The 13495-nt window shown below is 40.8% G+C and overlaps 1 protein-coding gene across 1 annotated transcript in view; it reads left to right on the top strand.

Moving 5' to 3' along the window:
- The first annotated feature begins 11945 nt into the window (after nucleotides 1-11945).
- Nucleotides 11946-13495, top strand: part of LOC137277982 (transcription factor HIVEP3-like) — a 36552-nt gene continuing 35002 nt past the window's right edge. The window contains exon 1 of the mRNA XM_067810006.1: nucleotides 11946-12202. Within this exon, the coding sequence (XP_067666107.1) occupies nucleotides 12157-12202 (46 nt within the window). The 5' untranslated portion in view covers nucleotides 11946-12156. The remainder of the gene's footprint in view (nucleotides 12203-13495) is intronic.

Raw genomic sequence — 13495 nt, 5'->3', positions numbered from 1 at the left:
GAAAATGTGACCCAAGTGCCAGAAACATTCGGGTATTTTAGACTTTTAGAAAATTACTCGAATAAAAGGAAACGTTAATGTCAACCTAAAAATATTGTTGAAAATACAAGAAAGGGACTAGTCGCTAGCCACGTACAGTGACACTTCACAGAAAATAGTTAATGAATATAAATATCTTTTCACTTTGTAATAATACAAGAACCTGTATGTAAATCACGCATCAGCTCAAGGAAGATATTATATATAATGCTGTGGTGGTTCTGACGGTATCGACGATGTCGCAGATGTAACAGCAGTCCATGACGCTGGTGACAACCACTGCTTATGTCCACTACATGTTGTGTTGATGTGCAAACCGTTATGTTCTCAAATTGAGATTTTTGGTCAGATAAATAATGGTGGCCGTGTAGTCGGAATATGCTCAGTTTTGTCTCGCAGTCCCTGCGCCTGAGGTATTTCCCCATTGCCTATAGCTTTTCCCACAACGCTAAACCCCCAAGTGAAGACATCATTATAAAGAGAAAATCGTTACATAACAGTACATTTCTCATGAAACTGTAGGAGCAGTGTCCCAACTCCAAAGCAAGTTGATTTGGGCATAATCGAGTCTGTCCTTGCACGTGTATAAGTCAATCAAGAGGACAACATGGACTATATAATGCATGTATTTACCATTAATGCGTATTTACCAAATTAAAAATCTGCAATGGCATGGCAATATGAAATTAAATTGGATGCTGCTATTATTTATGTTCTGTGTGCTTGTTGAAGGAAAGGCTGCTTTGCGGTATTATTTGATTTTCACATGACTTATAAATGCAGTCAAGACGCTAAAGCAGCGCATCACAAATAGACCGTCAGCCTGCATTTAGTAAATATGTTTTTCCATCGATGGTACAGCCGTGAAGATTGCTGTTGGGTTGGCAGCTCTAGTAAACTATTCAGTGAAGTAGTACGAGCCCTGTGTATCCAGTTTTCATCTGAACTGTGTCACAGTCTCTGAAACATTATTCCGCTTCCGCTCAGCCTTTCTGCAATGCTAAAGTTCTGAATTAAGCATGTTAGATTTCTTCAGATAATCTATCTCGATTTCCTTTACAGTTTAAATGGAATGATCTCTTCATGAAAATGATATGCATGTATTCAGGAACTGAGCGTTAGTCTATGACTACCGAGTTCACTAGTCACGGAGAGTTCATAGCAGTCGAAACGGGGCTATTAAATCTAGCAAATGAGTGCACGAGGTCAGTCTGTCACCACCGCTACTGTTGAAGTTTACAATGGACAGATGCCAGCACTCTTTCAGCTGACAATATATACGTAGGTCATGGCGAAGGCCAGTTCAGTGAGTGAGTTTAATTTTACACCGCACACATGCATCAGTACTGGAGCTATACGGCGTAAAGTATTAAGTCCTGTGATCCAGTGATCAATATCATGAGCATCGATCTACGCAACTGGGATAACATGATGACATGATGACATGTGTCGACCAAGTCAGCGACCCTAAGCAACCGATCCTGTTAGTCGCCTCTTACGACCACCACTTCAGTGACTTTGTTGTATAATTTTATGAAAAAAGGTAATCGTCCAGAACAGACAGGCTCTCTGAAGGGGTCATTCCTAGCATTGATTCTGGGTAATGAACTGACTGACAGAATGACGCTATCGCAGCTCTTGGCGAATTCAGACTATCAGGACGTGTTGCAGGACGGGTAAGTTAAGTGAAAACCAGCTCACAGTCTAAGAAAACATAGTCTCAGTATTATTTTTTATACTCCTACGAGTCTAACAAACCCAGGAAGTAGGTCACGTCAGCTCGTACACCAGAATGCTTTTTTATTCCATTTGATACTGGGCAGATAGTAATGGTCGCTAGTTCTGTTCTATCTGGTTCAAAATATAAGTATACACGTTAACAGAACAGGATATACCCTGATTCATGGTTTGTCACACAGACCCTGATACGAACAAACCCAGTGCAGACCATGACACTAGAATATGTGACAAATCTATATCACCAGTTTCAGGGGGGGAAACGACAAAGTCTCTTGTATTATAACTTATTGATATAATTTAAAGTTTAGTTTCTTTCTGTAAAATATTCATTTCGGAAACTATACTAGTAGGGGAACTGTACTTGCAATGTACGATTGTCAAAATTGGGAGATATGTGGGATTGAATCAATCTTGATGCAATAATAATGGATGTTTTGAGAATGCATCACCACATGGATTTCATTCAAATCAAAGCTGTTCGTTCAATTACCCCCCTTGTTAGGGGACTGGAGTATGACATGAAAATTTCAGGTTTACAATTTTCAGTCAGTAGTGTTGACCCTGAAAACCCTGACCATGCACAGATGCAAAAACATTATCTGAAGAATGGTCTACAGTGATTTATGGACCTGTCTGAAAAACGTCAAGATTCATAATGACACCCCGTTGTGCACGTGCTTTCCATGCATTGTGTTTGCGTGTGGTGATAACCTGAAATGATACTGCATACACAAGATAAATGTCATTGTAACTTTCCTCAATGGGTTTTCTTTCTGTCAGACTTCAAAGTTAAGGTTCCCCTACTGTGTCTTGAGGAGTATATATTACTCAACTTCACTCACACACAGAGGATTTACCTTTTTGTTTACTATCACATTTCAGGTTGTTTATCGGCTTCTCCGGATGCTCTCATGCTTGATGGCTGACATCAGAACAAAACAAAACTGACATTTACAACGAAGATTTCGGGGTCGGCATGACAGCAGGTCACAGATACAATCACAGGTCACCGGGATGTTGTGACACTAGACTTCACAACAAAACACGGTACGAAGTGATAGCGCTGTCTCATATGTTTTTCTAGTCAGGTTCACAGTACCTGATCCATATATGGCCAGGTACCCTGTTGCTGTCATGCAGCAATAAATAGTGAGTCGAGTTTTACACCGCACTCAGCAATATTCCACCTATATGGCGGCGGTCTGTAAATAATCGAGTCCGGACCAGACAATCGAGTGATCAGCAGCATGAGCATCGATATGCGCAATTGGGAACCGATGACATGTGTCAACCAAGTCAGCAAACCTGACCACCCACTTCCGTTAGCCGCCTCTTACTGCAAACATGGGTTGCCGAAAGCCTATTCTATCCCGGACCATCACGGGTCAGTAATAATTTCCCAAATGAAGCAAGTCAAGATATCTAAATGAAGGAAGTCAAGATTTCTCAAGTGTGAATCTTCCATCTCGCTGGAGTTCATTTTCAGTTCAAATGAGATTGTTTATGACTGTCCAAATGATATATTTACACAGACTAAGCTTTAGTCTAATGCCTTACTTGTAGTTTTGTAAATATCCATCAAAGACTAGACTAATAGCTATATTCCTAGTCTCTGAAATGAAAATATTTCACAGAACAAAAGTATAAGTATAAACAATAAAATATATTGAAAAGGAGTCGTAAGACTTTCTTCTTTGTGAAAATCTAGACTTGCCACATTTTCTAGACTCGCGGGGACTTTCTTGGATATATTTGCTTCAGGCTCTGTATATCAGACTTAAAAACGCAGAATAGTTTGGAAACTCGAGTCTGATAGTGGTTTGTGTGGTAGCCTCCCTTCAAGGTTGTACTGAAGGCTAATTTTACGCCCATGTATGTATAGTAATTCTATCCTTTAAAGAGGCGGGTCTAGATGAACGGACCTCTAAGGACGCCAGTATAATTAGAGAGATACTTATATCTTAGAGATTGCCATTTAAACTATCAATTATTACCTTGTGCGAGTTTAGCTTCTTGGTCGTGGGGCTGTATTAGTGTGCCTCGACAGACATGTAAGGTATTCTTTTCTTTTCTTGGCCTACATCTGATTTATCAGTAGGCACTAGATACATGAAACCCATCTCTTTCACGCCAGATAATTGAGACAGATTAATCTCATCCATTGACGTTCACTATTTTCATGGCTTGGCTGCACTCTTTTTCTCTCTGAAACCATCTCGGAGCAAATTGCTGGGTTTGGAATTTCTTCAGAAATTTCAACTTTCCTATCAAAATACATCAGCGGTATATGAAAAATGTATTTATACACTTCTTTACTCCCTGAAATTCTGTTTAATTAATGAGGTCCCAAAAGGAGTCACTGCGTAGACGATATAATAATCTATAATATGGTCTCTGGTCACTGTCATCTCTCGGAGAGCGCCACTATTTATGGGTTGAGTAGATCTTTAATGCATGACACATAATGATGTACTCTCCACAGACGTCGCTGTTCGCTGAGGAATGCGATGGGGCAGTAGGATTGTAACATCCTTCTTAAAATGACAAAGAACCCTATACGTTGTTGACCTGTAGTAGAATCACGCGTTCTCCACACTGTGCTCTGTGACTCTATTAACAGGATAGGGAGTGGACGTCTTTAGAAGGTATGTGTGTGCAAGCTAGATACAACAATCACTCGAACCTCCTCTTTATGTTGCTTATTTTGTTTTCTTTGTGAAAATAAGCAATGCTATCAAGAAATCACAGTAGGAATCATGCCAAACTCGCCAAGTTTATACTACCCTGGTTTCTTGGCCAGGATGCACTAGCTGAAAAAACAGTCGCCCCATTGGTACTGCTGAACAATCATCATACTAGCCGGGGTCCCTTTGTCTGATGCGCAGGCGCTTCATTGACGCCCGAGACTAACCCTGAGTCTCTGAATATATACTTTTGATGGTAACAAACAATCTCACATAAACTGAAAAGCCTCAGGGAGAGCAGAGATTCAGAACCTTAGGAAATGTAGACTTGCTTTATTTAGGGATTTATCATTGCGGGGAGGCAGTTCTGTATGGTGCCGTTATTTGCCGTTATTTGGTTAGTCTTTCAGCGGAACCGGAAACGTAGAATTGTGGGTTCGAGTCGTAGTTTCGCCTTGATGATATTTCTAGGTTCGTCAGTACCATGATCATGGGTGTCAACAAACTGGTCACTGTTTAAGATCTGTCTCGTATCCCATGCACTCCAGTATCAAGCTGACACACTGTGACATTACTTAAACGTTGTTCAAAGCTGACCTATACCAACGAGATATATACTAAACGTCAAAAGAAACGTTACCCCCTACCTTTATGAATTACTTAAAAACGAGCCTAACAAAACAGCTTTCAGCTAATCACCCAAACTAAGTCTCAGATGCATTCATATTTAGATGAAATACTTCTTTTTCAAAAGATTTTCAAAAGAGTTAGAATGTCCTGTTTTCGACCATGAATGAATGAAATAATGAATGTTGTTTAACGCCGAATATTGCAGCTATTCGCGGCGAGTTTTCGACCATGCCGAAATAAACCAGTAATAGCGATTTAGAGGTCCTGAAGAACAGTTGATATAAAATTCTGCGTTGAGACAAAGATAAACCATGTAAAAGAATTATTCCTATGAGTTTAGTGTTTTAAAACATTTTCTACTGATTTGCATTTGTAAAAACAAGCAAAACGTGCCTTTATATTGTGAAATGAGTGAGTGAGTGAGTTAAGTTTTACGCCGCACTCGGCAATTACCAGCTATATGGCGGCGGGATGTAGATAATCGAGTCTGGACCTGACAACCCAGTGATCAACAACATGAGCATCTATCTTCGCAATAGGGAACCGATGACATGTGTCAACCAAGTCAGCGAGCCTGATCACCCGATCCCGTTAGTCGCCTCTTACGACAAGCGAAGTCGTCTTTTATGGCAAGCATGGGTTCCTGAAGGCTTATTCTACCCCGGGACCTTCACGGGTCATATTGTGAAATGAGTTAAGGAATATCGGAAAGTTTTGCCTGCAAAGCAACATTTTTCCGTTTTCTGTTTACACATGACAATAGCAGTCGACAAAACGTGGCCATATTCAAGCGGCATTTGTATCAGTTTCACATGTAGAATGCTTCTATAGGGAGCAAAGAGATATTGGAATGCGTGATATGATACACAATTACCAGTCAATATGCCACGATCAACAAAGAAAGAGCCACTGGGGTAGTGCAGGTGGGTCGATATACAATGCTCTTGTCATTGGAAGCCACCATATCACGGTTATGAGACTTATTCAGCTCCACAGACGGACGGGGTCACCGTGGGCAGACCAAGAAGTGGACGGCCACACATCACAACGCCAGCTGAAGATAGGTACCTCCGTCTTTCAAGGTTTCTCTTGGCGCTTAGTGTATTTAGTAACTAATTCATATTAATGCTTGCATTAATATATTCTAAATACGTTATACGTAACCTGTTCAAACAGGATCATTATTCGTTGTTGATCGAGTTGTCTTAATAAATAATAATGTCTGTAATAAACGAGTGTTTGTTGGCTTTTAAATTTTAACAAACACGAAATACCATTCATTGGTATTTGAAACATGTGTCCTACTTGTGAATTGCAGTGTTTGCGTTACATTTTAAACCTAGGTATGTTTAATAAGGTTGGTATTTTTTTTTATTGTTTATTTATTTATTTATTTATTTATTTATTTATTTATTTATTTATTTATTTATTTATTTATTTATTTATTTATTTATTTGCCAAATAAACCTCCGGTGCATACTATTACGACTACTTCACATAGAACCATATTATTCCAGGCAATAGGATGGTGAGGTAGCGGTTAATACCTTCGCCCGTCACTCCGAAGACCAGGGTTTGATTCCCCCAAGTGGAATGGTGTCCTCGACGGCGATGTTGCTGGAATATTGCTAATGAAGCATAAAACCGCACTCACTCACTCTCAAAAGCGGAAAAACCTGTGATGGTTCCGGGGTATAATAGGCATTCAGCAACCCAAGGTTGCCATAAAAGGTGACTTTGCTTGTCGAAAGAGGTGACTAACGGGATCGGGTGGTCAGGCTTGCTGACTTGGTTGACACATGTCATCGGTTCCCAATTGCGCAGATCGATGCTCATGTTGTTGATTACTCGATTGTCTGGTCCAGACTTGATTATTTACAGATCGCCGCCATATAGCTGGTAATTGCCGAGTGCGGCGTAAAACTTAACTCACTCACTCACTCAAAAGCGGAGCCCATACTCATTCAGTCGTTCCCTCACTTAATGTTGAATGAAAATGAAAGTCAAAGGGAGCATTTGTGAATCTTTTATGCCCGTTTCTAAATGTATGTCCTTTTATGATCCGTAGTACACAGAAATGCTCATTGACATTGCCTATACACCAACAGTGTTAAAAAACGGACTGATGGCCGATGGTGAAATGCAGATGTTGCCCTCGGTTGAAAAGATTAAGTGTAATTAACTTCCCCACACCACCCCCTCCAGCACCAACGTCCTTCACATTCACTTGATACTTACTTCGGGATTTTACTTTCTCTTCAGTTACTCACCAACTGTTTCACATTTACGCAGAAACTAGAGGTTATGAATATTCGTACACATCGATAATGAGACAACACGCCAACACCTGGCATGCATGATAGGGAGTGAAAATGTGAATGCTTGTCATATATTAATAGGGAGACAAAACGCGAATGCCTGGCATATATTGTCATGTAGATAAAATGTGAATGTCTGCCATATATTGAGGGACACAAAATGTGAATGCCTGACATATATTGGTAGGCAGATAAAATGTGAATGCCTGCCATGTATTGATTGGGAGACAAAATGTGAATGCCTAGCATATATTGATTGGCAGACAATATGAGAACATCTGGCATATATTGATAAGCAGACAAAATGTGAATACCTGATAGTTATTGATTGGGAGACAATATGGGAAGGATAGGCATATATAGACAGGGAGACAATGTGAGAACGCCAGGCATATACTGATAGGGAGCCAGCATGAGTACCTCTGGCATATACTGACAGGGAGACAATAATAAGACAAAGACGTGGTTGTCCTGGTAACACAACTGAGACATCTTATGTTTGAAATTCTGAACTGTGAGACAGTCAAATATTTGTCAGACCTATATTCTGCAGTAGTCTAAAGTACACCTTCAACTGACCGAGGGCCCTGAAAAAAATGCGTGAACAGTGTTATTGTAATAATGAAGAGAATTTGTTCTTTGCAAAATATTATTACACAAACCTAATGAAACAAAACCATACAGCAGTTGTTATTCATACTGTGAACACAACAGAGGTCAGCGTGACACTGGCTCCGAAACACGTCATCGGCAGTGGATTACGCTACAATGACCTGTCATCTTCATTAGCGTTTAACTGTATTATCGACAAAAAGGACAGCGATAACTTCACGTTACTAGAAAACCCCACCCGAGGCGAAAACGGCGACAGTCGCGGAAGCGTTGCAACCAGAAAAGACAGTCCTTGTTCCAAATGCAGAAATATTACTGAAAAAACGCGGTCTAAGCTCCGATCTGCGACGTGCAACCATATATAATGTATCCCTTTCTTTACTGTAGCGAGGTATCCGACTTAGTGACATGACATGTTTCGCATACAGACGAATGTATAAAACACATTGCGAGTTAAACAAAAACACTTTAAACGAAGAGGCAAAACATTCATTGCTCATTCGCTAACACATAAATGCTACTGAATGTTTCACAAAGCAGATTGAATTGTTTGAGGGGCTCATAAAATCCAAAGACTTCTTCTAAATCGGCAATGCCGTGAAGGTTATGAATGAGTTTAGTTTTACTCCACATCGGGCAATATTCCAGATATATGGAGGTCCGTGAATGTTGTGGTCAATGTCAATGAAAATCCATCAAAATAAACTCGGTCTGTATGTTTAACTTGATAGTCTCGTTGGATGTCGTTGTGCCTCGTTTCGCTGAGGTTGTCCCTCTTCGCTGATTCGTTGTGTATGAGTGACTTGCGTTTTACGCCACACACGGCAACATTCCAGCTATATATGGCGGCGGTCTGTAAATAACTGAGACTGGAACAGGCAATCCAGTGACCCGCATCACTGGATAGAATATTGGACTTCAGTAACTCTTGCTTGTCGTAAGCGGCGACTAACGGGATCGGGTGGTCAGGCTCGCTGACTTGGTTGATACATATCATCGGTTCTCATTTGCGCATATCGATGCTCATGCTGTTGATCACTGGATTATCTGGCCCAAACCCCATTGTGTACAGACCGCCACCATATAGCTGGAATATTGCTGAGTGCGGCGTAAGAATACACTCACTCACTACCCAAGTAAGAGACACACCGATATCACCCTAGTATAATTCGTTAATAGGTGAGAATAAATCAGTACAACTCGTTCCAAAAGTAAGATTGACCTTACAATCTGTACCACTCACAAAAGTCCGTCTGGCTCAAAAGCGGACTGATGAATTGCTATGTAACTCAAAAACATTTAAGCATAACATACTTAATGAAACGTTGATCGTAATCAAAACTTCATACGAACTGTGTGAGGTTTTTGCAGAATTTTGGTCTTAATAATAAAAGGTTTTTTGCAACAAACTATCATTAAAATATCGACGCGGTTCACAGGTGTACGAGAAGCACGTGCACAAGGGCCGAGAAAGTTATACTGTATATTCATTAACCTGTGCTGTCGCCATGCTTTCTCACACACCTGGCTATCCGTTTCTCTGCACTCCTCCCTCGTAACAAATAATGAACAGTGTCAATATTTTTAATGATAGTTTGTTGAGGAACTATTTTTATTTTAGGGAGAATTATTCTGCAAAAACCTCACAGAGTTGGTATGGTGTTCTGATTATGATCAGCGTTTCGATGAGTGTGTTATGTTTATTAGTTAGTTATTAGTTAGACTGCAATCCATCAGTCCGCTTTTCAGCCGAACGGATTGTAACTAGGCAGGAATAATCCTGTACCACGTTTAAAATGCAAGAATAGGACTTGCACCACAAACTAACCAAACAAGAATAAAACCTATTCCACGTATACTAGCAATCCAAGAATAAAACATAAACAAATCACTAACTAGGCAAGAATAAAACGTACCACCTCCTAACCGGCCAAGAATACAAACTGTTCCGATCATTAACTAGGCAAGAATACAATCTGTACCACTCACAAATTAAGCATGAATAAAACCTGTACCACCAGTAATCAGACAATAACAAAACCTGTATAACTAACTAACTAGGCAAGAACAAAACCTGTAAAACCTAGGCATGAATAAAATTTATACCACCTTCTAATCTAGCGACCTCTGAAGGTCCGGGTAGAATAGGCCCCCAGCAACCCATGCTTGCCTTAAATGGTGACTATGCTTGTCGTAAGTGGCGACTAACGGGAGCGAATGGTCAGGCTCGCTGACTTGGTTGACACATGTCAACGGTTCCCAGTTGCACAGATCGAAAAACTGATGCTGTTGATCACTCGATTGTCTGGTCCAGACTTGATTATTTACAGACCGCCGCCACATAGCTGGAATATTGTTGAGTGCGGCCTAAAACTCACTCACTGCTAATCTAGCAGGAATAAACCTGTATATAATAAACCAAGTACTAGCTAGGCTAGAATTACACCTGTGCCACCCACTAACTTCTTAAAACATACGAGAAGTCCCGGGTGAGCCAACAGAGACATGTGATTTGCGAGCAACAGAGTGAGTGAGGGTAAAAGTTGCAACGCTGTTGAATAGTGCTTACGTTTTATTTGCTCTATGTCGGTGCAAATCAGTCACTTGAAGTGATGGAAGGTGACAAGGTGACAAGAACGATGCTACTCACAAGAACGAATCCAGAACACAGCGCTTGCGTCAGAGTGTATCGATTTCTTTCAAATTGCAATTTTGACTAAGTCTCTCAAATATAAAATTAATAAGAAATTCCCACTTCGTATTGACCTATTTTTAGAAGTAATAGTTTCAATGGAATTGATTTTTCCACATAAACGTGTGTTGAGAAAGAGCCTGTGACAATTTCAGATTGGTTTTAGTTAACACAGATAGGGACAAAAACTGCAATGGGGGAGATATGAGGGCACAGTAACCGGGTCATCGCGAGACAAGAGAGCGATGGGTTCAGGGTCAGGGAGATCTACGATCCACAAAGCAGTCGTAGCTCTACGTCATTCGTAAGTTAGCTTCATTTTGGGATTTGCATTACGTTAGGACTGGATGGAAGGGAAAGACCATGGTTCGGGAAGTGAGACACAAACTTTCGGGCTGGGTTGAGCACCGAGACATCATTATTTAATAAAAGACAATTGAAGACAAGGGACACAGCAAAATGTCCATGAAATACAGTGAAAGACTTAGTCTGAGACAGCATCCATGAAACACGGTCTGAGAGACAACATCCATGAGACTAAGTCAGAAACAATATCCATGAACACGATCTGAGTGACAACATCCATGAGACTACGTCTGAGACAACATTCATGAGACAAGGTCTAAGAGACAACATCCATGAAACACAGTCGCAGACAACATCAGTGAAACACGGTCTCAGAGACAACCACGGAAACACAGTCGCAGACAACATGCGTGAGAGATTCCATGAGACACAGTCACGACTTGATGCAAGTGGTAGTATGTAGAGAGAATGTCAACAGAATGTTCCTTTAACAGAGCATAGACAGTTGTTCATGTAAATAGCGAAATATGTGCTTTGTACAGATCTTTTTCGAGTAGAATTACAATTGTTTTAGGCAGCATTCATTTACTCCAGGTTAAACGCATTAGACATAAAAATAGTATTTTATCAAAGGTGCGTAGTTGATATCAGTGGCTGTATTAATATACTGAAAGGTCGAGAATTAGAAGTTTGTATGTTCAGTCAAGTGCATAGTGTGTCTGGTTCCCTAAGCTATTCACGAAATGAGTTTCACTCCTCCGCCAAGTTCATCACATTTCATAAGAGTCAAGCACGCCAAATATGACGCTAAACGTAAACACATCATCGGTTGCCAGTCAAGCGTGACATGAGCAACAGAAAGGTCGCGATGACCACAAAATGCCAAGGTTCTGCTGGGATATCCACCAGCCTCGTTCTCATTTCACAGTGACGTCACACTTCGTCTTTGTCGGGAGAAATTCCCCACATATCGAGAGATTCCCCAGGCTGAAATGGTGTATATTTCACGAAAATCTTGTGTTTAGGACAAGATGTGGTAACGTACGATATTTAGACATTATAACCATGGTAACTACCTGACAGACAAGCTCGGCCAAGGCGGATTTAGCCCTGAGCTGAGTGGAAAATCTCGGGGATGCCACGTAGAAAATCAACAACTCTGTCCGCCTCGCCTCTCAAACGTAAGTAGGCCTAATGTTTTATGATAATTTTTGAAACCGAGCTTGGCAAATAACGTTGCTGTCATGCATGTGTCTATACATCCTTGCTTTTGAATTACATGTCGTCTGATATTACACACGAGGGGTAGGAGGGTTATCTTTTTCACCTCGTTTTGGGGAAACACCTCCAATATTCGACAGGGGTTACCCTTATTAGTTATGCATTCGCCCGCAACATCCGTTGGGTAATTCAGTAAAATGGCTTAACTAACAACTTTGAATCTTAACATGTGTGTAACGTTCGTATGTCTTTGAATGTAAACGTGTGTTCAGTGTCAACGAGGTTTAACTTATGACACATATTCAGCGAAAACATTGCTGTTGCGAGGTGGTAATGGCGTTCTAGATGGAAGAGTCGACATAGCAACGCCGAGGGTGAGCGGGTTTCATGTGGCTCGTGGATCTATAAATAGCAGAGACAAGCATTCCTGCACAGGTTGTCGCGGGGTGTTCCGCCGAGGTCGCAGCACGAAAACAACATATTTATAGACTGCTTAATGGGTAGTGGGTCCGCGTTTCGTACAGTCAGCTTAATGTAGGACGGTGATATCAAACCTGAAAGAAAGACATGAAACACTTACATGTTAATCATGACTTAACATTAATTAGCAGTTTCTAGTGATCAAAAGGGATAATCGCATGCTTTTAAGCCAGGAATGAGATTGAATATAATAACACACAACGCTGAGGGAATCAATACTTGTATGGAAAATAATGTAATAAGGAAGTTTCATGTGAGCTTTAATTTATGAAAAAAAAATATATATGCAGATATGGAAAACGACATAAAGCACTCTCAGCATTTAGGATAGGATATCTAAATTACATGCAAACGAGTGAGTGAGTGAGTGAGTGAGTTTAGTTTTACGTCGCACTTAGCAATATTCCAGCTATATGGCGACGGTCTGTAAATAATCGAGTCTGGACCAGACAATCCAGTGATCAACAACATGAGCATCGATCTGCGCAATGGGGAACCGATGACATGTGTCAACCAAGTCAGCTAGTCTGACCACCCGATCCCGTTAGTCGCCTCTTACGACAAGCATAGTCACCTTTTATGGCAAGCATGGGTTGCTGAAGGCCTATTCTACCCCGGGACCTTCACGGGTCACATGCAAACGAAGCGACATCAAACAATCTCATTTTAACCCTTTAAAGCTATTACGATAAGAGGGATGGCTTGGTTGACACATGTCATCTTATCCCAGTTGATCGATGTTCATGCTGTTGATCAGTGGATTGTCTGGTCCA

This window comes from Haliotis asinina, chromosome 3, assembly GCF_037392515.1.
Source record: "Haliotis asinina isolate JCU_RB_2024 chromosome 3, JCU_Hal_asi_v2, whole genome shotgun sequence".
NCBI lineage: Eukaryota > Metazoa > Mollusca > Gastropoda > Lepetellida > Haliotidae > Haliotis > Haliotis asinina.
Note: the sequence above shows the minus strand (reverse complement) of the source record. Positions and strands in the feature narration are given on the sequence as shown.